At 46.2% G+C, this 25,957-nt stretch overlaps 1 protein-coding gene across 1 annotated transcript; it reads right to left on the bottom strand.

The window, feature by feature from the left end:
- Nucleotides 1-5,264: 5,264 nt before the first annotated feature.
- Nucleotides 5,265-25,957, bottom strand: NPHS1 (nephrosis 1, congenital, Finnish type (nephrin)). The gene is given in 29 exon segments (XM_006867347.1): nucleotides 5,265-5,396; nucleotides 8,011-8,119; nucleotides 8,206-8,306; nucleotides 8,467-8,542; nucleotides 8,651-8,675; nucleotides 8,812-8,931; nucleotides 10,530-10,586; nucleotides 13,150-13,331; nucleotides 13,415-13,526; nucleotides 14,784-14,935; nucleotides 15,012-15,168; nucleotides 15,269-15,440; nucleotides 16,415-16,536; nucleotides 17,076-17,216; nucleotides 17,295-17,435; nucleotides 17,873-18,045; nucleotides 18,194-18,323; nucleotides 18,446-18,632; nucleotides 19,973-20,097; nucleotides 20,177-20,321; nucleotides 20,558-20,715; nucleotides 20,852-21,023; nucleotides 21,109-21,236; nucleotides 21,411-21,514; nucleotides 21,896-21,977; nucleotides 22,513-22,641; nucleotides 22,787-22,909; nucleotides 22,982-23,197; nucleotides 25,894-25,957. Coding segments are annotated over 29 exon segments (3,735 nt in total).

The following is a 25,957-nucleotide window of genomic DNA, read 5'->3' as shown; positions in this document are numbered from 1 at the left end:
TACTCCATTAAAAAGTTATCTATATGATACCAAAAGGTCAACAAGTTACTCAAAGGTAACGATGAGAAGAGAAGGGAAGCAGGAAACTACAGAGTACTGAAAAATGGAACAATCAGATGCAATGAAAGAATGTTGACACAATGTGGAAAGTGTAACTAATGTCACTGAACAATTTGTGTAGAAAATATCAAATGGAAACCTATTTTTCTGTGTAAACTTTCACCAAAACCACAATAATATATATATACATATAACAAGATAATCTCTTACAAAACCATTGGTATTAAGTGCCTCATAGCAACCCTGTCTAGGGTTTCTGAGGAGTAGCTGGTGGGTTTGAACCTTTGATCTTGTGGTTAGCAGTCCACTGCTTATCCTACAGCACCACACCAGGAATCCATATAAAATCTGTTGGGTGCTGTGAAATCATTTCTAACTCATAGCAACCTTACACATAATAGAACAAAACACTGCCCAGTACTGCATCATCCTCCAGTCAGTTGACGTGGTTGTTGTGGTTGTTGTTGTGTGCCGTGGAGTTGCTTCTGACTCATAGCGATCCTGTGCAGGGTTTCTGAGACTGTAAATCTTTACGGGAGCAGAACGCCTCATCTTTCTCCCGCAGAACAGCTGGTAGTTTCGAACTGCTGACCTTGCGGCTCGCAGCCCGATTCGTAACCACTACGCTACCAGAGCTCCTGCAGTTGGCTTGGTAGTTGTCTTCCAAATTTCTTGGAATAGAATGAATGAATGCCTACAGTGCTTCATCATTTTGTTGAAAGATTTCAATTTGTATTCCATCAATTCCCAGAGACTTGTTCTTTTTCAATGCACCTTAGACTTCTTCCTTCAGTATCATTGTCTCTTGATCATATGCTACCTCTTCAAATGCTTGAACACCTGACCATTTCCTTTTGGTACATGACTCTATATTCCTTTCATCTTTTGATGTTTTCTGCATCATTCAGTATTTTGTCCATAGAATCCTTCAGTATTGAAAGTTGAGGCTTGAATTTTATCTTCAGTTCCCTCAGCTTGAGAAATGCTGAGCATGTTCTTTCCTTTTGGCTTGCTAACAACAGGTCTTTGCATTATTTCATTATAATATTTGACTTTGTCTTCATGAGCTGCTCTTTGAAATTTTCTATTTAGATCATTTACCTCTTCATTTCTTCCATTTGCTTTAGCATCTCTATGCTGAAAAACTAGTTTCAGAGTCTCTTCTGACATCCATTTTGGTCTTTTTCTTCTTTCTTGTCTTCTTAATGACCTTTTGCTTTCTTCCAGTATGGCATGCTTGATGTCATCCCATGACTCTCTGGACTTTGGTCGTTAGTGTCTAATGCATTGAATCTGTTCTTAAGATGATCTCTAAATAAACGTGGGATATGTTCAAGGTCTTATTTTGGCTCTCGTGGACTTGTTTCCATTTTATTCAGCTTCAGCATGAACTTGCAAGTGAGCAGTTGATGGTCAGTTCCACAGTCTACCCCTGGCATTGTTTTGGCTGATGATATGGATCTTTCCACTGTCTATTTTCACAGGTGCAGTCAGTTTGATTTCTGTGTGTTCCATTTGGTAAAGCCCATGTGTATATTTGTCTTTTATGCTGTTTAAAAAGGAATTTGTATTGAACAAGGCATTGCTCTTGCAAAATTCTATCATGCAATCTCTAGAATAATTTCTATCACCAGTGTCAGATTTTCCAACGACTGATCTTTCTTTGGTTTCAACCTTCTCATTCCAATCACGAGTAATGATCAATACATCTGGATTGCCTGTTTGATCCATTTCAGACTGAAGAAGTTGTTAGAATTCTTCAATTTCATCATCACTGGCTTTAGTAGCTGATGTGTAATTTGAATAATAGTGGTATGAACTGGTCTTCCTTGTAGGCATATGGATATTATTCTATCACAGACAGTGTTGTACTACTTCAAGACAGATCTTGATATGTTGTTTTTGAAGATGAATGCGACACATTCCTCTTCAATTTGTCACTTTTGGCATAGTAAACCATGTCAGATTCAAAATATCAGTCAATTTCAGCTCACTAATGCCTATGTACAGGTCCCTCGTGACCACAACTAAGTGTTTATGCATTCCATCTCGATGTTGATATCCATGTTTATCTGTTCCATTTCATTTTTGCCAATTTCCAATCTTCCTAGATTCATACTTCATACATTCCATGTCATGATTTATGATTATTAATGGATGTTTATAGCTGTTTCTCTTCATTTTAAGTTGTGCCCCCATCAGCAAATGAAGGTCTTGAAGGCTTAACTCTATTCACATCATCATAGTCAACTCTACTTTACTTGGAGGAGGTAGCTCTTCCCCAGTCGGGTTTTGAGTGCCTCCCAACCTGAGGGGCTCATTTTCTGGCACTATATTTGAAAATATTCTGGTGCTCTTCATCATGCTTCAATATTCAATATTTCTGATGCTATCTGACTATTCATAAGATATTCAATGACTAAATATTCAGAAGTAGTTTTTCTCTCCTTCTTTCGAGTTTGTCTTCATCTGGAAGCTCATCTAAAATCTGTCTGCCATTGTTGATCCTGCTAGTATTTAAAATATCAGTGACGTAATTTCCGGAATTACAGCAACACACAACCACCACAGTACAACTGATATGAAGTATAAATTGTTCTGGTTTGTACCAGTTTAAACAATGAACACATTGACATACTTTAGAACTGAACAGTTTCAGTAAAGACTAATGACTTGTTCATTGCAAATACCTTTTTAAAACAACATAAAAGACAAATATACACATGGGTTTCACTAAATGGAATACACAGAAATCAAACCAACTACATCTATGAAAAGAGATAGTGGGAAAGCTCCACAAGAGCTAAAATAAGACCTTGAACATCTACTACCTGAATTTAGAGATCACCTCAAGAACAGATTTGATACATTAGAAACTAAAAACCAAAGCCCAGAGAGGTGTGGGATGACATAAGAACATCATACAAGAAGAAAGCAAAAGGTCATTAAGAAGACAAGGAGAAAGTAAACTATGAAACTTGTTCTCCAACATAAAGATGCTAAAGCAAATGGAAGAAATGAGAAAGCAAAAGAACTGAACAGAAATTTCAAAGGTCAGCTCAAGAAGACAAAGTCAAATATTATAATGAAATGTGTAAAGATTTGGAGTTAGAAAACCAGAAGGGAAAACAAGCTCAGCATTTCTCAAACTAAAAGAAGTCAGGTAAAAAATGCAATACTGAAGGATTCTATGGGCAACATTGAAGTTGTCAAAGACTTCATTTTGCTTGGATCCACCACCACCACTCATGGAAGCAGCAGTCAAGAAATCAAACTATGTATTGTATTAGGCAAATCTGCTGCACAAGATCTCTCGAAAGTGTTCAAGAGCAAAGATGTCAGTTTGAGGACTAAGGTGCATCTGACCCAAGCCATGGTATTTTTAATAGCCTCCTCTGTGAAAGTTGGACCATGAATAAAGATCACAGAAGAACTGATGCATTTGAGTTTGGTGCTGGAGATGAGTATTAAAGGTACCATGGACTGCCAGAAGAACAAACAAATCTGTGTTGGAAGATGGACAACCAGAATGTTCCTTAGAAACCAAGATGGCCAGACTTGATCTTTCATACTTTGGACATATTATCAGTAAGGACCAGTCCCTGGAGAAGGACATCAAGCTTGGTAAAGTGGAGGGACACCAAAAAATAGGGAGACCCTTAATGAGATGGATTGGCGCAGAGACAGCAGCAGTGGGCTCAAGCGTAGCTGCAATTGGGTGGAGGGTGCAGGACCAGGTGATGGTGCAGTCTCTTGTACTTGAGGTCACTATGAGTCAGAACAGACTGGGCAGCACTTAACAGCAACAACACCAAATAAATTGCCTCTAAAACAAACAAGCAAAAAAGGATTTTCTTACTTAGTTGTTTTATTACTGAATCTATTTTTATCACCTTTATTGTATGCAATAAAAAGCGCCTATTCTAGGTGTACTCTTCAACTGGTTTTAACAATTCTATACAACTGTGCCACCACCATCATAATCATGATCCAGAACATTTCCTTCACCCCCAAAAAAAGTTCCCTCATGCCCTTTTATAATTAGTTCGCTTCCAGTGACCCTTGTTGTTGTTGTTAAGTGCCATCGAGTCGGGTCCGACCCATAACGACCCTGTACAGGGTTTCCGAGGGTGTAAATCTTTACGGGAGTAGAAAGCCTCATCTTTCTCCCACGGAGCGGCTGGTAGTTTCGAACCACTGACCTTAAGGTTCGCAGCCCGATTCGTAACCACTACGCTACTAATCTGCAGTTGATTAGTGTTGCCTGCTCAGGAAGCTCATGAGTTGTAAATAATATTGTATATATTCTTTTGTGTTGAGCTTCTTGAGTCAATGTTACTTTTGATAGTATGTACTTAGGTTTACATGTGTGTCATCATTTGTACATTATGTTTTAGATAAATGTGGAAAGTAATAGAGCAAGGATACAAATTCCCAAACCAAACCCACTGACATTTTAGTTGAGCCAGATCCATAGAGATCCTGTAAAACAAAGTAGCGTTCCCGAGGCTATAAATCTTTATAGGAACCGACTGCCTCATCTTTCTCCCCTGGAGCAACTGGTGGGCTTGAACTCCCAACCTTTCGGGTAGCAGCCCTAAGACCCACTGTGTGGCCAGGGTTCCTTAAAACAAGGATTGTTGTTGTTAAGTGTTGTCAAGTTGGTTCTAACCCATAGAGACCCTGCATAGGGTTTCTGAGGAGTGGCTGGTGAGCTTGAACCGCTGACCTTGCAGTTCAAACCGACTTTGCAGTCTAGTGCATTAACCCACAGTGCCACACCAGGACTCCTAAAATAAGGTAGGATGTAGTAATGGTTCATAAATTTCACTTATTATTAGCTATTTCAGATGTACCTAAGGTTAAAATGAAACTGAGTTTTCAATGTCTTTTCTTACTTGTGAATATTTTATCCCTAGAAGCATAAAGAATCCCAGAACAACTTTTCATTTTTTTGAGACAATTCACTGTGTCCCTTTGCAGAAGGTTTTGGTAAGTTTGAAAGTGCTAAAATGTCTAGCAGGTTTTTATTCTGAAGACAACCCCCTGATTACTTTGACATCAGCTAAATAATTTCTGTCACTCGTATCCACATCTTCTCATGAAAAAGTCCAGTCCAGACCCTCCATGCCTTGTAGAAAGAAGAAGCCTATAGGAGTTTTCTGTCCTAGGGGGAGTGTGGGTAAAGGATGTTGAGAAGGTTCTCACACCAGATGTCCCCGCAGTTCAAAGGGCAGAGAATCCGGTTCCGTGGTGTTCACATCTCCTGGCACTTGATCATAGATTCCTCTTGGATCCTCATACATGTACTCAGGCCAACGGTGGTCATAGGGGTCCTAGGTAAAACATGTAGTTAAAGCCATGGCAAAATGTCCTCAGGGTCATCACTCTAGATCTAGGGGACACATACCCCTGCTCAACACCCCAGAGGAAAAAACATTTTAAATTTTAATTATGGAAAATTCCCAACATATACAGATGACCATGATTCTACTGAACTTGGATCATGATCTCCATAACTGATCACCTAAAATTAATAGTAATAACCCCTGACCAGTCTTGCTATTATGGAGTCCTAGTGTGACACTGTAGGATAAGCACTGGGTTGCTAATATTAAGGTTGGAGGTTCAAACTCACCAGCTGCTCCTTGGAAAACCCTGTACAGGGTTGCTATGAGTCAGAACCGACAGGGCAGTACTTAACAAGAGCAGCAAGTCTCAATTTACTTACATGTCTATCTTCTTCCATTTCCCCCTGCTAATTAATTGGATGATTTTGAAGCAAGTTCAAGGTATCCTATCATATCATTTATAAATACCATCTGTTTCTCAAGAAAAAGATCAAATGTCAGAAATATGGTAGAATCATCAAAAGCCCATATTAGATATGGGAACTATGGCATGTAAGTTATGACTCTGTAAGTCCAATGAATTTTTAAAAATATTCTTTATCAAAATAGAAGACAAAAAAAAAAAAAAAAGACCAGTTAGGGTAACGTTTACTGGGGAGGTACCCTGTCCTAGTGTTGACAGAAAACAGTTGTTTTACAGTGGTAAACTTTAGAGCAGATTGGTCCACAGTTCAGATGTAGTTTTCCACCTGTTTTTAAAATACTGTCTGAAAACTAAGAATTGTTTTACATTTTTAAATCGTTGGACTAAATCAAAAGAAGAATATGTTGTGACACATGAAGATGATATGAAATTAACATTTCAGTGTCAAAATAAAATGTTATTGAAACATAGCCATTTGTATGTTTGTTTATGTATGGTCTATAACTGCTTTCACACTACAATGACAAAATTGAATAGTTGTGAGTGAGACCATATGTCCTGCAAAGTCCAGAATATTTATACAATTTGGACTTTTACAGAAAGAGCTTACCGTTTCCATCTGTGCACAGATGGTCCAGCACCATAGAGAGCATTTTATGCATGTAAGTTCCACGCTGGTGGAGAGTTTAGATGTGAAGAGCGTGTTCTCCATGTTACAGTGGGAAACCTTTGGCCCAGAGGTGCCAGAGCTAAGACCACACAGAAAGTCCCTTTCTGTGGGGTAATGAGTGGGGCTTAGCTGGTTAAAGTATCGTTCTGCTGTTTCTGCCTGGCCAGCCTCCATCTGTACTCTCTCTGGGATTTCTGTCCCTTCTCCACTCTGTCCAGAGGATTGACTACGGCTGGTTCTATCTAGTCCCTGGTGCCATGGGTTGGCACTGATTCTGGCCTGTCCAATTAGAATATTCCATTGTCTGTCTCAGTGATTTGTTCAGTGGTGAGTATGTAACCTAAGGTAGGCCAGTAAGTATCAACCCTGGGACTTTGGAGCTACTGGAAAAGAAAAATCTCTTTTCTTTTTTTTAAAAGGATTCTGAGACTAGTTGGTGTAAGATCAAGCAGAGTTTCATTTTGTTGTAGGGTTTCCATCAATTAGAATCAACTTCATAATACCTGATAGCAACAACAAAACTAGTAGGATACAAACTTGAACTTGCTAGGGACTTTAAGGGGGAACTGGGCCTGAAGGCCAATTATCTATCTATCTATTCATCTATCTGTCTGTTTGTCTGTCTGACTGTCTGTCTGTCTGTCTGTCTGTCTGACTGTCTGTCTGTCTGACTGTCTGTCTGACTGTCTGTCTGTCTGTCTGACTGTCTGTCTGACTGTCTGCCTGTCTGTCTGACTGTCTGTCTGACTGTCTGTCTGCCTGTCTGTCTGTCTGTCTGACTGACTGTCTGTCTGTCTGTCTGCCTGTCTAACCAGTATAGTGGAGAGGACTATACTTTTTTCAATGAAATACGACTTTTCCTTCTTCCACAGTAGTAGAATTTAACTGCCAAGCGAAACTACAGTCTCCTTTTCAGTTCGGTGTAGCCATATTCTCACCAGTGAAATGTGAGCAGCAGTCATGTGCATCATGCATGGGCCCTGGACCATAAGGAGAAACCCTGGTGGCACAGTTGTTAAAGCTGTTGGCTGATAACCAAAAGGTTGGTGGTTCAAACCCACCAGTTGCTCTGTGGGATAAGATGGGGCCTTGGAAACCATATGGGGGCAGTTCTACTCTGTGCTGTAGGGTCGCTATGAGTCATAACTTATTGGATGCTCATGGCTTTCATTTGGTTTTGGTTTTTGGACTATAAGGCAGAGTTGTGCCACCACCATATTCTTTATTTCCCTTTCCCAGTGGCTGAAACCTCTAGTGACTGGTCCATTTATACAGACTAGCACAATATGCTAAGGAATGACAGACGAATGTGATGGAAAGAAGTTGAGTTCCGATAAGAACAGACAGCAGAACCCATCACCTCTGATTGCTACAAGAGGAAGACATTGACTATTTTCTTTCAATCACTGGATCATAGCTGGGCTTCTTACAGAAACACAATTATTGCTACAATATAGTCTCTAGCACTGGCCAGGAAAGACTTTTACTAATGCAAGTTTCCTCACCATCTGTACTTCATCGTAGAGGGCTCCAAGGGTCCCAGATGGCGCATACTGTCTTTCCACCTCATCATATAGGGGTCCAGGAAAGACCATATCTTCATCCTCAAAACCTGTGGACCGTGGAGTTGGAGTGGAAGGTAGGGATTATCAGTGCACCCAGTCTAGTCTCTGTGGGTGGGGGAATCTGGATGTAGTCATGACTCACCTTGGCGATAAGGCACTTCCTCCAGCATGGGGGGGAGCTGGGGGCTGAAGTCCCTCATGGAGTGATAATATGGTTCTATATCTGATGTGCTGACCTGTCACACACCCCCCAAAGAAAAAAACAAACAAACAGATAAAATTTTCTCCATCCTCTGACCCCATGGTTTCTGGAAAGGGAAATGAAATGATTCGCCTTAAGCTAGTGGTGTACTTTCCATCACAGTTGGTGTGGCTGGAGGGACCACCATTGCTCACCATAGAGCTTTGAGTGTCCCGGTCTCCACTCAACTGACTCGTCTCATATTCATTCTTGACTCTGTCCTCCTCCGACCTGCCAGGAGGGAGGTGTGGAAGGCATTTGGGGGTTAACCCTCTGTTCCCTTCTACCTCCAAACCTTCTCACTCAGAACTTACTTTCCAGAACAATATTCCTACCTACCCTGCTTCTGTCTTCTCTGAGATGCCTGAAGAAAATAGAAGAGAAGGCGTCAGAGACCCCCTGGACATCTGGCTATGGAGAGACTTCAACTTTCATCTCCCCTTGGACTCTCATCACCCTTAAGCCCCCATCCTAGAAGCCCTAGAAAGGCTTCTTCTCACCCTTGGCAAGATGTCTCCGTCTCCGTTTCCAGAGGAATCCCCCAACACAGGAGGCATTGGAAAGCAACAGGAGACTCCCAACAGCAAACAACACTGGCAGCAGAGGCAGCCCTGAGGGTCCTGAGGGCAGAAAGGTACTCCTCAGTGAGCACAAAACAACTGGCCCTAGGTCTTAAGAGGGCCTCTCTAGGAAAGTCTGTCTGTCCCTGACCAAGCAAAGATTCTCCTCCAAGGTCAGGGAAGCAGGTGAGCAGGGGTCTCCATCTTCACCTCTTCAAGTCAAGCCATTAACAACAGATCCTACCTCTGTCTGCGCCATGTCTAGGGACTCTGGAGGGAGCTTCAGTTCCTTAACTAGGCATTCAAGAATGTCTGTGATCTGGTTCTGCCAACATTTCTAGCCTCACCCACCGACCTGAATCTCCACTCCCACACAAAAACATTGGCTATTACCAGAACCATAATGCTAAGTCTCAGTCTCATCAACTATCTATGGCTGAAGTGTCCTTTTGTCACAAGAAATCTTCTATTCCCCCTTTAGACTTCATCTCAAATGACTTCCTCTTTGGATAAACTTCCTTTCCAGCCAATATCAGGCTTACTTCTCTGCGCTATCTCAAAGACCAAGACTGATTGTCTCTGTGTAAATATTTCCCATATTCTATTAGCAGCATTTGTTGTCCTTTGGGGAATCAGCTACTCCCTACTCTCTATATGAGTCAAGCAAGATTCCATGAAGAACACGTGATCCAACCTGGCCAATAAACACACCCCATCCCTCTTTCCGCAGAGATTTGTTCAGAGGTAGGCATTTGACCCAAAATGGAACTTTTTGCCAGAACATGTAGGACCAAGATGTGGGAGGACGTCTTTGTCTTCTTGATGGAAGAACCTGAGAAGGAAACTCTCAGAGATGAAGGCACAGCCAAGAGAGGCCGAGAAACAGATCCCTGGTGAAAAATTTTGAACACCTGAATCCAGTCACACTTGGAATTTTTCAATTTTATGAGTCAAATAATCCTTTTTATTGCTGACAACAGCTGAGTTTCTGTCACTTGCAACCTCCTTGTCAGGCTCTGAAGGGGATTGTTTGTAAAAACGGTCAGAGTCTCACTCTCTGTACCCACATTCTTTGGCAATTCCCTCTCATACTAGGTCTGGCCAATAAGGCAATAGCAAACATGCCAGAAGCAGAAACCTGAAAAGTGCTTACACAGTGGAACTCGCCCCCTATTGGTCTTGGAATCCCTGTGTGACCACTTCCATGTGAAAACGCCATTGGGCAGTAGTGCTGGTTGATGAGAGACACGTGGCCCAGTTAATGCTGTTGCTTCAATGTCTCAACCAAGAGCCAGGTGCTTGCCAGACATTTGAGGAGGCCATCCCAAACTACCAATCCCAGTCAGGAGAGCAGTTGACTGTAGAGATTAGTCAAACCAACTCAGGACAGAACTGTCCAGACAGATTTATAGAATCATGAGAAATAACAGACACTTGTTGCTACAAACTCTCCATGTTGGGATGATTTGATATGCAGCAAAAATAACAGAAAAAAAACAATGTCACATCCAAGCAACAGGAAGAGCTTAGGATACAAGCGAAGGCCAGCAGGAGCAGAGTTAGGTCTTAAGGGAATGTAACCAAGGCACAGGAGGCAGGACCAGAAATGAGAAGGCTCTATTCTTCAGCATGGATGAGTGAGTGGGCTTAGTATTTACCTGCAGGCTGCTCTGTAGGAGGCTGGTATTCAGGTTCTCCAGAAGGCTGGTCCAGGCCTGGGAAGAGGACATAGAGGTTTTGAATTTATCTAAGACATCTGAGCTATGCCTTAAATATTTCTCAGCCTCTTCATAAGTGTTCCAGTCCACTGAGAGACTCATGGAAACTGGCTTATGGTTGCCTAGGAATATTTTAAAGAGAGCTGGAAATTGCTAATAATAATGGCATTAATATTAACAAAACTAATATCTATAATAATTAATGACTGTTAAGTACTTTATGGCATGCATGGACCTTTTAACCCATTACCAGTTTTCTGGGTTGACCAATAAGATGTCACTGTTGTTAGGTGCTGCTGAATTGGTTCTGACTCATAACTACCAATGCACAATAGAATGAAACCTTCTCAGTCCGGTGCCATCCTCACAATTGTTACTATGTTGGAGCCCACTGTTGCTGCCACTGTGTTGATCCATCTCGTTGGGGGTCTTCCTCTTTTTTGCTGACCCTCCACTTTTCAAGTTTGATGTCCTTCTACAGTGACTGATTCCTCTAATATGTCCAATGGACAAGAAACGAATCTTTGCTTCTAAGGAACACTCAAATTGTACTTCTTCCAAGGCAGATTTGTTTGTTCTTCTGGAAACCCATGGCACTTTCAATATTCTTCACCAACACCAAGGATGCATCGATTTTTTACGGTCTTTCACATTCATTGTTCAACTTTCACATGCATTGTTGTTGTTGTTAAGTGCTGTCGAGTCAATTCTAACCCATAGCAACCCTGTATAGGGTTTCCAAGGAGCAGCTGGTGAGCTTGAACCACCGACCTTGCAGTTCAAACAACTTTGTAGTCTGACGCATTAGCCCACAGCGCCACACCAGGACTCCTCACATGCATATGAGGCTATTAACAATACCATAGCTTGGGTCAGGAGCACTTTAGTCCTGAAACTGACATCTTTTGCTCTTGAACACTTCAAAGGGGCCACTGCATCAGGTTTGTCTAATGCACTATGTCATCTGATTTCTAGACTGCTGTTTCCATAAGGATTGATTGTGGATCCAAGGAAAATGAAGTCTTTGACAGCTTCAATCTCTTCTCCATTTATCATGATGTTATTTATTGGTCTAGTTACGAGAGTTTTTAATTTCTTTACATTGAGGTGCAATCCATATTGAAGGTTGTGGTCTTTGATCTTCATCAGGATTTTAAGTCCTTTTGCCTTCTGGCAAGCAAGGTTGTATCATCTACATATCACAGGTTGTGAATGACTCTTCCTCCACGTTCTTCTTTATAATCCAGTGTCTCAGATTATTTGCACGGTATACAAGTTGACTTAAGTATGGTGATGGAAGACAACCCTGCTGCACACCTTTCCTGATTTTAAACCATTCAGTATCCCCTTGTTCTCTGTGAGTGACTGCCTCTTAGTCTATGTGTGTACAATTAAGTCTTCTGGAATACAATTAAGTGTTCTGGAATACAATTAAGTGTTCTGGAATACAATTAAGTGTTCTGGAATACCCATTCTTTGCAAGGTTATCCATAGGTTGTTACAATCCACACATAGTTTGTTATCATGCCTTTGCATAGTTAATAAAGCAAAATTAGACAATTTGGACTCTCAGAATTCCTTAAGAGAGGGATAGATTCTATAGCAAGGGAGGTGAGCTTTATGCTAACATATTAAAGAGAAGACTAGAATGGGAGGGGGGAAAGGGAAGGGAAGATTACAAGTAAGGGAAAATGTCCTCACTTCTACAGGGGAAACCGGCTGCTGTACAGGAAGAGAAGACAGAAAAGGGGGACTTTCATGGGGCAAAGTTAACAGAGGGTGAGAATGCCCTGACCCAGCTACTTTCTAAGTCAACCTTTATGTGTTGTTGTTGTTGTGTGCCGTCCAGTTGGTACTGACTCATAGCAGCCCAGTATAGGGTTTCCAAGGAGCAACTGGTGAGTTTGAACTGCCTGCTTTGTGGTTCAAATTGACCTTGCGGTTCTGTGCTTAATCCTACTGCGCCACACCAGGATTCCTATATAGCTATGTTGTTGTTAAGTGCCATCGAGTTAGTTCTAACTCATAGCGATCCTGTATAGGGTTTCCAAGGAGCAGCTGGTGAGTTTGAACCACTGACCTTGTTGTTCAAATGGAACTTGTGATCCTGCACTTAGCCTACAGCGCCACACCAGGACTCCTGCATGTTGTTGTTAAGTACTGTTGAGTCCGTTCTGACTCATAGCGACCCAGCATAGGGTTTCTGAGGAGCAACTGGTGAATTAGAACCACAGACCTTGTGACTCAAACCGACCTTGCAGTCCTGAGCTTGTCCTACCAGAAGCCTATGGTATATAGGACTCCTGCATGTTGTTGTTGTTGTTATGTGCCGTGGAGTCAGTTCCGACTCATAGCAACCCTGTACAGGGTTTCCGAGGCTGTAAATCTTTACTGGAGCAGAAAGCCTCATCTTTCTCCCGCAGAACAGCTGGTAGTTTCGAACTGCTGACCTTGTGGTTCACAGCCCAATTCGTAACCACTATGCTACCAGAGCTCCTGCATACCAACCCATAAATTCCCTGAAGAATTCTCCAATCTGCCCCAGACTGTCTCTTCCTACCTGGAGTAGAAATGGAGAGGTGGGTCCCCTTGATGGTCAGTTCACTGTCCCCCAAGGCATTACTGGCCAGCAGCCAAATCTTGTAACGTGTAGAAGGCTGCAGCCCAGTCAGTGTGAAGGTAGTGGCCTGGGATGGTAGGACATCCATGTAGAGGTACCCCGGAGTCTCCAGGGCCTCATATCTGTATGATAGGAAGTGAGTCAGTTCAGGGACAGGCCCCAGCCCTGTCAGCTGCCACCTCTTCCTGCCTCAACGTGGACCCACCTGATTCGGAACCTCTGTGGCAAACCCCCATCAAAGCCAGGCTTCCATTCCAGCCCCACCGAGTTTGGGGTCATGCTCACGACCTTTAATCCTGATGGGGGATCAGGACGGCCTTTGAGAAAAAGGATGGGAGAAGGAAAGGTGGTCAGAGTGCAAAAGGATTCTGGGAGATTCTTCCCAGATTTTTCCTAAGAACTATTTTTCCTTGTTATTGTTGGTATGAGCCATCCTCCAGTCGGTTCCAACTCACAGCAACCCTGTATAGTGTTTCCAAGGAACCGCTGATGAGTTTGAACTGCTGATCTTGTGGTTTATATCAACCTTGTAGTCCAGTGCTTATCCTACAGCGTCACATCAAGGACTATATACATTTCTTGTAGGGGACATCTGTTCATTGTGCCCACCCCCATCCATTCATCCAGTCCCTCATTTCCTGTGGTGATGGTGGGTGGTTATGTACCGTGGAGTCAGTTCTGACTCATAGCAACCGAGGCTGTCTTTATGGGAGCACAAAGCCTCAACTTTCTCCCACGGAACATCTGGTAGTTTCGAACTGCTGATCTTGAGGTTAGCAAGTCAATTCGTAACTACTAGGCTACCAGAGACTATGGCGATAGCATTCTAAATTTTCTCTGGCGAATCATGTTCCACATTCGCAGGTCCAGTGCTCCCGAGGGAGGTGAACTCACTCCTACTAGTGAGCGTAATCAGGCCCAGCCAATCAGAGTACTACTTTCCCTTGACCACGTGATTGGTTCAAGGAAGGACTGGGACCCAAGCAGAGACAATGAAACTTAATTCTAGAATTTTCATGCCATTGTTAGTAAAGGGGGAAAAAATCATTTCCCCTAGAAATGATAAAATACCACTCACTATGAAGGGGTTGAAAATAAAGCCAACAAAGAGAAAAAGCGGAGCTGAGAAATGGAGCTGATGACGGCTGAGCTGAGATTCAGAGACTCCTGAAAAATTTACTTTGCAGTTAAGTCAATAAATCCCCACCCCCACTCTCTCTCGCTCTCTTTTCTTTTTTCTTCAGACATTTTAATATGGAGTTTTGGCCTAAAAGCATCTCGACTAATACACTCTTAAAAGTATTTGTTTGTTTTCTGCTATTTTGTTGCCATTTTCTTTTGTTTGGGGTTGCCTTGAAGATTCAGACTCCCTAGGGGCTTTTCCAACTAACTGCCACATCCACCCACTGCCTTCAAGTCAATACCGACTCACAGCAACCCCCATAGTGGCTCCATCTTCATTCAAAAACACTCCTCAGGTTTCAGAAACCCTGCCAGTCTGAGGCCAACGAAGGACTTGGGGTTGTCCCAGGGAGCATCCCATAACACCCCCCACAACTTCCTCCCCACCGTACTGATGCTGACAAGTTGAATATTGGTGTGATCCGAGCCAAGGGCATTGGTGGCTGTGCATGTGAAGAGGGCATAATCCTGGGCTGCAGATACATTGGCGATGGTCAGAAGGCTGCTGTGGATGCCACCCTGATGATATATGTGCTCCGTGTACCTGGAGAGGAGATGAGGCAGGAGCTCAGGGGGCTGGGGGCCAGTGGAGAGAGGGGCCTGGCTGGGTCTGGGTTCACCTGGGATCCTGGAGGTCCAGTGGAACCCCATTTTTGGTCCATGTGAAGACAATGTTGGGGACACCTCGAGCACGACAGTGGAGGGTGGCAGAACTGGTGCTGTCGCCAGCTGCAGCCACCTTACTTAGGGTGGTGGGGTGCTCCACCTGGGGGGCAACTGGGATGGGTTGGGAGGGGTCAAAACAAAGCATGTGGAAGGATATGAGAGTTTCAAGTTCAGTGACCAATCTTGAAGTCGGGGTTTTGGGGTTACTCACATCTGACAACAAGACGGATCAGGCCTCGGGCTGGAGGTGCCACCCCATTGTCCACAATGCACTGGTAGGCACCAGCCTGGGTCAGTTTGGCAGAACGAATCTTCAGACACCCTGTGGGTCCCTTTGATACTTCCTCAATGTCGTCCAGGCTCTGGTCTTCGTCCTCTTCTCCCTGGAGGCCCCAATACTCAAGAACGGACCCTCACAGTCAGGCCCCAGTGCCAGCATTTCCAGAATTGGGTCCAGTATGGCTCCCTTTCAGACACAATCGCTTTCCACAGAGCTAGTGATGCCACCTTCCACCTGTCATCCACCTATCCAGTAATCTATCCAACTATTCAAGCAGGGATCCATCCATTCATCTATCAATCCAGATAAGTACTCCCCCATCCATTTGTCCAACTATTAATGATTGGAACCATCTATCCACCCTTCCATCTGTTCACTCATTCATTCATTAATCCAAACATTTGTCTTCTTTCTATCCACCCATCTATTCACCATCGAAGTTCTCCACCCATCCACCCCATTAATTCACTTATGTTAAGAGCTTTCGAGTTGATTCCAACTCATAGTGACCCTGTATAGGGGTTCCAAGGAGCAGCTGGTGAGCTTGAAACACCTACCTTGTGGTTCAAATTGAGCTTGCAGTCCAATGCCACACCAATTCACCTATACATATACCCATAAATACATGCATTTGTTCATCCATTCATCCTACTACCCATTTATTCATCTCTCCATTGACCTATCCATCCGTCTTCTGAATCCATCCATTGATCTATTCATCATCTTTCCACAGACATCTTTTCTCTGATGATCCACCCACCCATCCATTGATCTACCCTCTCATCTAATCTATCTATCCACTTAGTTCTCTCAGAGTCCTTTATCTATTCATCCACTTGTCCATGTGTCCATTTTTCCATCCAACCACTCACTTACCCATTCACCAGTTAGTTCACCCACCCATCTATACCTATGCATTCGTCGGAACTATCTAGCCACTCATCCACCCACCCATCTGCAGTTGTACAAAGTTATTGTTGGAGCATGCTCCAAACATAATTATGCAGGTTCTTACAGATGTGGCCCCCACTCCCAGCCTCAGCTCCCACTTCCATTCACCAGAGTCTGGGTTCTCACCAGCTTCTCCCAACTGAACATTCCTGGGAGGATGGGGTTGGCATCAGCAGTGCAGACTATTTCCACAGAACCACCAACATCCACCTCAGTGGGATCATGTAGGGTACGGATAATGGGAGCATCTGGGGAGAGGCAGGAACTTGGGGAAGTCACTTGGATCCAGTCAGGTCATGGTGGGAAAGGATCCCAGGAAGGAGAGGTGTCTTAGAGATGCCCAGGCAAGTTGGAGGTACGGACAGTCTGCCCCTTGATCAGGAGCACGTGGAAAACTCTCAGAATTGGTGAAGTTGTCCCGAACCTCTGCCGTGCCTCCATGGCACTTAAGCAAATCACAAGGGACTTCCAGAATTCAGTTGTGCTGGGGACTTCCCCAAGTGGACTTGACTTTCTTTTAGGAATAAATCCCATGTAGGTGGACTCCTTGCCTGGGAGAGATGCACTAGGGTCTACTAGGGATTCCACAGTGGGCGTAGCTACATCAGGACCAGAGCTTCCAGAGGGGGCAGGGTTCCTGAGAGCAGGTGGATACCCATGCCCATGAGCCCAACTTTCACACAAAGGAGACTCCATAGTAGGTAAGGTTCCCTGGGCGGGCAAGTTTTCCTTTGTGGTCAGGGGTCCCACAGCCCACCAGTTTAGGAGGACGGTAGGGGGAGCTCACAGTGTACATCCAGACGCACAAGCACCTCAGCTGTGCCCTCCGAGTTCTGACAGTGCAGTTGATAGAGACCATCGTCTGCGCGAGTCACATTCCACAGCTGCAGAGCCCCGCCAGACAGGATGCGATGCCTGGGGCCACCAGCTGCGGATGTCAGAGTGAGACGCCTGCTAGACCCTCCAACCCCAGGGCTGCAACTTTCCCCATGCTCACTCCGCGCACCTGGGCTAAGGCGGTAGCCGCGGAAAGTCCAGTTGAAGGCCTCGGGAGCGGGGTTGGCAGATATGGACACGGGCAGGATGGCTTCGCCTTGCTCCATCGCGGTCACCACGAGCACCTGTTCCCCCAGACTCTCTGGACGGTCTGCGGAGGGGGCGCCCCAGGGAGTCGAGATGGGTGTTAAGGTCGGGTTAAGGCATGGATTTGAGTTAAAATACAGGTTCACAATTAGGGGCTCACAATTAGGTAGGGAATAAAGGACAGTTAAATTCCGAGCTGAGCTGAGTAAGGTTCAGGATCCTGTTAGGAAAGGGTTAGGGGTCAGGGTCAGGTTTAAAGATGGAAAGAAGAGTCAAGGGTAAAGTCAGGGGTTAGGATGGGGATCTGTGGTTAGGACAAAGGGCAAAGGCAAGACGGAGGTTGGGACCGAGGCAGAACAGGAGTTGGTGCAAGGCCAGGAGTCTGGAACAAGATCAGGAAAAGGTCAGAACAGGGGTAAAGGGCAGTACCAAAGTGAGGACTTGAATAGTGTAGGGTTAGTTGGAGAAGAAGGTGGAGAGGTACCAGGTCAGCGCACGTACACAGCACGTTGAGGCGGTAGAAGGCGCTCACGGTTTCTCTCAGCTCGGCGCTATGGGCACTGCAAGTCACGCGGTGGCTGTGGTCTCGGGACGACACTTGCAGAAGGATGCTCTTGGACGCGGCAAAACCTTTGTACGGCGCGCTCCGGGGATTCGCTGTCACGCCTTCTAGGCTGGGGACCCAGCAAACGGTGGGATCCAGGTGGGACCAGAACCAGAAGAGGGTGGGATACTGGATAGTATGTAGGTTGGAGGGGGGCGGGGCAGGGCGGGGAAATGGGTGTAACCAGAGCTGGGGGGCGGGGCTGCTCTCACCCTCACCTCTCCCCTTCCTTGTCCCACAACAGGTCGACCGCAGGATTGCTGCTAACACTGACGCACGTCAGATTGACCACGTCCCCGGGACGCAGCGCCGACGTGTTGGTCAGGATAGTCAGATTCGTTGGGGGAACTTGGAGAGCCGATCGGGGAAGCGAGGCACAGCGATGAAGAGGAGGGCTGCCAGCTCCCGCCCCTCCGGGACCCCTGGTCCTGACCCAACCCTCCCACCGGCCCGGCTGTTCGCGCCCTTACACTGCACAAGGAGCTGCGTGGACGAGCTGAGCTGGCCCGCCTTGCATGTGAACTTAGCCTGATTGTCCGACGGCCCCGTGACCAGCACCAGCTCACGGGAGAAAGTGTTCCCCGATTTCTCCAGACTTCCCAGTTGCACCCGCCTCGGCTCCTGCGGCGCCCGCGGCTCGGTCACTGTGCGCGAGTCCTGAGAAGGAATGACTGCGAGTCTGTCCGCGGATCTGCCCCTCCCCACCAGCCCTGATGCGCGCCCCCTTGGATTGGCCACTGCCCGCCCAGGAAAGGCCTTTATGCTGGGAAAGAAAAGGATAGAGGAGGCCACGCTAGTCTCTCCCCCTACCCTGCCTTCTTGCATCACCACTTGGCTGTCTGATCCTGCTCACTTGGTGTTACGTGACATGGAGTCGGTGCGGGCTCATAGCTACCCTATGCATAACCGAACGAAACACTGCCTGGTCCTGGACACGATCTCACAATGGTTGCTACTCCTGAGCCCACTGCTACTGCCCCTGTGCTAATCTATTTCCCTGGGGGTCGTTTTCTTTTTCTCCAACCATTCACTTTACCAATCATGGTATTTTTCTCTAGGGGACTGGTCCCTCCTGACAATATGTCCCAAGTATGAGAGAGGAAGTCTGACTATCCTGCAATTGGTTTCTCCTGTCCACACTCAGTCCCACTCACCAACTCCTCAAAATCCATTCCTGTTGGAAACATTTACTGAATACTCTGGACCAGGAAACTCCCGGGAATTCCCAAGCCTTACCCAGAATTTCTTATTATTATTCTTTTTAAAATTCTTTTCCTTAGAATTTCTACTTTCCGTAGAATTTTCTTTTTTTAACTGTTCTCAGAATTCCTTTGACCTGTCCCTTAATCCCATTTTCTTCTACAGATTTCAGAATCCTTCCCCAAAATTCTCTCTTGTTCTCCTAGTCTTTTATTAGAATCTAATGCAAATTACTGACATTTCCCCAGAATTCATCCAATTAATATGGAATTCCATTGTCGTTACTATAAATTTCTGTCTAAATTTTCAGATTTCCCCCCAGAACCTTGTCCCAATTTCCTTTATTTTAATGAAATTCCATTTTCTTGCCCCAAATTCCAAAAATGCTATTTAATATTAATGGATAATCAGTGTTCTGTGGAATGACTTGTCTCATCTTTCCCCAGAATTTCTAATCTTTGCCCAGAGTATCAGTGTCCTGTATCTTGGAATTCTTAGTCATTCCCTAGAAGTCCTGCTATTTAACCTGAATTCCAGAATTTCCTTTGATTTTTTTAATGGAATGCATTGCTTTTCTCTAGAATTCCCAATCTTAGTCTAGAATTCCATGCTTCATTCTAGAATTCTCATAATTTTCCCAGAATCCCCTAGGATTCTATTTCATTCATGTGTTATTTTGTGTCTGCCAAACCTCAGAGTTTCCAGGCTTTCCCAAGATTTCCCGAGACTGTAAAGCAGAGAACAGGCCTACACTCCCCACATTACTAACCACCCCACAGCCTTTGCTTGGCACCAACCTTGTACCAGGTGAGAGAGGGTTCTGGGTTTCCCCCAATGGCCAAACACACCAGTTTCACCCGGGTCCCAGCCCGGAGACGCTGCCCTTCTAGGGGTCCCTCAATCCACAGCTTCTGAGCAGGATCTAGGAAAGAGCCAGGAAGGGTGGTTTTTCTCTTTTGGTTGGAGCCTGGGGCATCCTGGGGCTAGGGTTGAGTCCTCACATTTCACATTCAGGGTGAGTGACTTCTTGAAGGTCTCTTTGGTAAAGGCCTCACTGAAGGCCTCACATGTGAGGGTCAGTCCATTATCCTCCCTTCGCGCCAGAAACGTCAAGTTGGACATGGAAATGTGGCCACCATGCAGGCCCTGCTAGGGAACAAGCTTCAGACTTGGGGACTAGGGTATTCCATCCACCATACCAGAGGCCTTGATCCACCCCAGACCCCAACAGGGACACATAAAGTCATTCCCGCCTCTTCTGTCAGAGACAGGAGTCACCCACAGTCCATCACCCCCACAGTCCACTACCCGTTCTCTTAGATTTAGGAGTTGTGCCCTCACTGCCCTCCTTCCTCAGACTCAGGACCCTGGCCCCGCCTCACATCCATGACGGTTTCTTCTGTGGGCAACAGCTGTCTCCAGCCCAGCCACCATCTCAGCAGAACCCGTGGGCGACTAGACTTGCTGATACAGGTGAGTGTCATGTTCTTGTTCTCAGTCTGGGATACCGATCCCAGGATGACAATGGCACTGGGGGGGACTGCAGGGACAGATGGTCAGAGGAGATACACTGGACTGAGCTGGATTCCTCATGGGTCAGCCCAGACAAACAGGGGACTGGGACAGATAGCAAGGGTTTGGAGGTCACAAACAGATAGACTCATGTCAGGACTCACAGGTGACCTGCAATGTGAGCCCACGTTCCTGGGTCCCTGTGGACACACTGTTGTGGGCCTCACAGCTGAGCCGTGCTCCTTGGTCCTCAGGCCGTACCGTCATCACCAGCACACTTCGAGCCACGGCCTGGGCATGCTGTGTACCCCACGCTGTGGACATGGGCTGGCCATTCTGGAGACAGGGACAGCTATGGGTTGGTTTAGGACTAGCTCCTAACCCTTGCTCTCCTGAACCCCATGTCTGCCTCTGTCCTCACCTTCAGCCACTGCAGTGTAGCTGGTGGATTCCCTCCTTGAGCCACACATGGCAACTCCAGGTTCTGTCCTGCTCGTACATGTCCCTCATCCAGGCCTGGCCATTCAATGACTGGGGGTCCTGGGGGAACTGAAGTGTGGGTGATCATTCATTGAGCCCAGGGACTCCATCCACCCCAAACACTGCCTCTGAACCTCCATATCTCTTCAAGTGCCTGCATTTTCCACATTCCCTGTGCTTCTCTGGGTCTCCATTTCTGCTCTGTCTCCCCAGTGCCCGCAACTGGATCAATTCCCCACTTACACAGAATATTCATGGTGATTGAAACTTTGATGGGGCTGTCCAAAGCTGGGCTGGACCCCTCGCAGACCAGTAACTGTCCATGGTCCGAGCTCTGGGGTGTCACCCTAGGGTGGGAAATTGTGGTGCAGGTGTTAGACTCATCACCTAAAATTTGAGAAGTCAGGGTGCAGATGTTGGGACCCCAGGTCCCCACACCTGGTCTAAGTCTCCATGCTGGCTTACCCTGGGATCTGACATTCCCATGGGAGAAATGTGGAAGATGAACAAAGAGAATGGGGTTCCCACAGACCTCTACCTGGCCAAAATCTTTGTGCTTGAGACTTTGATAAGTGGGGAAGCTATGAATAAATTTTGGAGGGTCAGGATGAAGAATTGAATCCCAGCTATTCATATGTGAGGCAACTTTCCAAGTTTGAGTACCTGGATATGGGGTTCTCATAGGGAAGTTGGGGGCCTGGGTTGGAAGGGGTGTCCAATTGCCATACCTGGCTGTGGCCTCTGTAGTGAAGAGTTTCTCCTGAGACCCCTCATTCACATCAGTAGAGATATCAGAAATTGTCTGTCCACCTTGGAGTAACAAGAGAGTTGGAGGGATACTGGATTTCCCATAAGGGAGATCCTAGAGAACCCAATCAAAAATTCTTCAGGGTGGACATGAAGTTCCCTACTTCCTTTAGAGGAAAAGGATCTGATGCCCCAGCTCTGTGCCCACCACATACCATGAATATTGGAGTTGTTAGTGCAGGCTCCCAGCTCTCTGCCCACCCCTTTCCTCACTCCCTTGCTGGGTCATCTGGGCACCTCCATCCCCTGCATTTCCCATTTCTATATTGATAATACTAAGATCTCTGTCCCAGTTCCACCTATCCCCTGAGTCCCAGGCTGGACAGCCTGTGGTCTCCTGAATGCCTTTCCTTGGATAGCCCATAGGCCCACCTCATCCACTAGTTCCCTCACTAACCTCAGTGTGTCCCTCCTTCTGGTCCCCATCTCAAGGATGGTATATCATCTGGGTCCTCAAAAAAGGCATAGGCAACTTTCCTGGCCCCCTCCCCTGCTCTTCTCTTACTTCATACTGAGCCCACTGTTTCCCTGCACTCACTCTGGAGGAAGGTGATGTCAGGGGCTGGCTTTGCATCCCCAGTCACGCAGCTGACCACATACTCCTGCCCAGCGACCCAGGTAACTGAACTCCCTGCCTCAGGGGTCATCTGAAGCTCCTTGGGGGGCACTGGTGAGAAAGAGCCAATCACCACTGAGAAGAGCATGAGGATTTGGGCTTTGAGTCCAGTTGCTCATGAACTGAGCACTGTATCCAGGGTCTTGGGTGGGAAGAGGGCTGGGACTTTAGGGTCCTGGGAGTCTCTCACCCATACCTAAGACGGAGAGGACCACTCTGGGAGACACGAGTTCGGGGCCTGTCTCTGAGCGACCGACCTGGCACTCATATTCTGCATCATCACTGAGGTCGCATGCTGTGATGTGCAAGTGGAATTCACCTGTGGGAAGGGCCCAAGGTCAGAGTCAGAGCCTCCACTGGTGGCTCAGGGTCTCAAGCTCTGCTCCCTTACCTCTAGCAGGGTCCCCCTCCAGGCGGTACCGCGGGAAGCTGGGGATCCTAGGGTCAGGGCCTAGAAGGAGTCCATCTTTGGCCCACTGAACTGTACTGCCAGGGGCGCTGACCCCACACCGCAGCTCAGCTGTGGCCCCCTCCACGACTGTCAGGTTTTCAGGCAGGGCCCAAAAGTCACGGGGAACTGAGGCTGGAATCTGCTGCTGGGTCAGGCCTGAGAATACAGGATGATCAGGAGGAGAGGACAGGGGATCTGGCTGGGGAACGTGCCTGGAAATTGAAGGCCACTTGGTGCTGGGTCACAGGTCACGGTCCTACTCACCTGTGGTCCACAGCTCCGTAAGGAGCAGGGCAGCAGTGATGAAACTTCTCAGAGCACTGAATGCCGTTCCAGGCCCTCTGCCTGTGGTCCCCAGAGTGTCCATTGCCCACTTCCTGTGGCCTGTTTCTTTGTGTCCACTAGATCTGTTCCTTTTTTTTCTCTCTCTCTGTTTTCCTTTCTCCCTATGTGTCTTTATCTCTGTCTCTCTCTCTCTCTGTCTTTCTTCCTGTCAATCTCTCTCTCCCTAAGATTCTCTCTCATGAAGTCCCTAAGTTTCAGTCTCTCTCTGTTTCTATTTCTTCTTTCCTGACCCCTACCCCCTGGTCTTCTCTTGCCACCCACAACCCCTCAGGCAGGCTGAGTTGAGCCCTAGTCTCTGTTCTCCTAGCCCGTTGAGCCCCTTCTCATGCTGCCAGCTTCCCTGGGTGTTCTCATGAGTCTCCAACTCGCCTGTCTTTACCCTGCAGGCTCCTCCCAGCCCAGCTGGAACATCAAATCCCCTCCTGTCAGCAAATACCAGACACATTCCTGGGTGCCTCCCCAACCCCTGTGAACCTAAGGGCCTGGCTGGTGCTTGCTATGAGTGGGGGGCTGGGCAGGTCAGAAGACCAGGGCTGTCTTAGCTTAACATGGGGAACAAAGAGCTGGGCCCAGCGTGGGACATAGGACTCCCTATATCTTCCTTGCCCTTGGCAGGTCCCTTTCCTTCCTGAGTAGACATCAACCCCTTCTGTGACATCAGGAATCTCCACTGGAGTTGTATGAAAGATGATGAGAATGTGCTGACATCTGTGTGTGTGTACATATGTGAGACAGTGTGTACAAGCAAGTAGGTGAGCACGTGTGTGAGAGTCAGGGGGTGTGAAAGTGACTTGTGGGTTGTGATAACATGTGCAGAGTATGTGAATTTGAGAGTGTTTAAGTGTGAGGGTAGACACTTTCAAACTCACATGCTCTACACATGCTATCACAATCCACAAGTCACGTTCACACCCCCTGTTGAAGATCAAAGAGCACAGCCTTCGGTATGGATTACATCTCAATGTAAAGAAAACAAAAATTCTCACCACTGGACCAATAAACAACATTCTTATCAACAGAGAAAAGATTGAAGTTGTCAAGGACTTCATTCTGCTTAGATCAACTATCAACACTCACGGAAGCAGCAGTCAAGAAATCAAACAATGTATTGCATTAGGCAAATCTGCTGCACAAGACCGTTTTAAAGTGTTGAAGAGCAAAGATGTCAGCTTGAGGACTAAGGTGCGCCTGACCCAAGCCATGGTATTTTCAATAACCTCATATGCATGCGAAAGCTGGACAGTGAATAAGGAAGACCGTAGAAGAATTGATGCTTTTGAGTTATGGTGTTGGAGGAGAATATTGAAAGTTCCACGGGCTGCCAAAAGAACCAATAGATCCATTTTGGAAGAAGTGCAGCCAGAGTGTTCCTTGGAGGCCAGGGTGGCCAAACTTCTTCTCTCATACTTCAGACATATTGTCAGCAGGGACCAGTCGTTGGAGAAGGATATCATGTTTGGCAAGGTGGAAGGTCAGAGAAAAAGAGGAAGACCTCCGAGATGGATTGGCAGCATCAATGGACTCAAGCTTGGCAACAGTAGTGAGGTTGGCCCAGGATCATTCTGCTGTGCATAGGGTCACTATGAGTCAGTACCGACTCTATGGCACCTAACAACAACAACACGTGTGAGGGCACAGGATGTGTGTTTGGGGATGAAAGACAGGCTCCTAGGCTGCCAGCACCCAAGCTCTGGTTCATGTTTTTGTTTCTCACCATTTCAACCCAGTCTCTTCTTTCTTTCTCTGTCCTTCTCTTCCTCTATCCATCTGGCTTTATCTTTCTCTCTTATTTCTGTTTCAGAGTATTTGTTTCTCTTTCTGCGTCTCCACCTCCCACCCTCATTAGAAGGTCAACATTTCTTCTTCTTCAATCTTTGGTTATTTCATTTTCTTTGCATGTTTCTCTATCTATACCTCTGTGTGTCTTGATTTTTCTGTCTCAGTCCTCATCTCTATCCACCCCCTCCCACTCTGTCTCTTTCACACACCAGGAGCTCCATAAATACTTATTCCCCATCAACCTTTCACTGTGCCTTTCTTCTGATTGTTCCTCTGTCTCTGAGTCCTTCTGATTGTCACAGGTTCAAACTCTATAACCATATACTGGTTGGTCCACTGTCCCCACTCCAGTATGCAAATACATACTCACATGGGATAAACTGCTTCTACCTGCTTGTTTCCTGAGGGAACAGCAGTTACTCACTTTCATCTCTCTCCCCTATGACTCCCTTCCCCCCAATCTGGTCCTCCTCCAGGAAAAAGACGAGACATCTGGTCTGAGTCCCCACAGTCTCATATATGATGCTCCTCTTCGTCTTCCTTTCCACCATTAACTTCTTGTCCTCCTCCCACATCCTCTTTCTCAACTACCTCCCATACCTCCTGACTACTGGGCTAAATGCAGAGCTGGGGAGTTGGTCAAAGGGGCCCTCACCAGGTGGTATTCCTGGGGGCCAGGGCATAAGGCTATCAGTTGCTGTGACCTTTAATTAGCACAAACCTTCCACCTTCTACTGTGGCTGTTTTCCTTCTCTGGATGCTCCTGGGATTTCAGGCTCTCCATTTTTCCAT

This window comes from Chrysochloris asiatica, unplaced genomic scaffold, assembly GCF_000296735.1.
Source record: "Chrysochloris asiatica unplaced genomic scaffold, ChrAsi1.0 scaffold00104, whole genome shotgun sequence".
Lineage (NCBI taxonomy): Eukaryota > Metazoa > Chordata > Mammalia > Afrosoricida > Chrysochloridae > Chrysochloris > Chrysochloris asiatica.
This window is presented reverse-complemented; position numbering and strand designations above follow the sequence as displayed.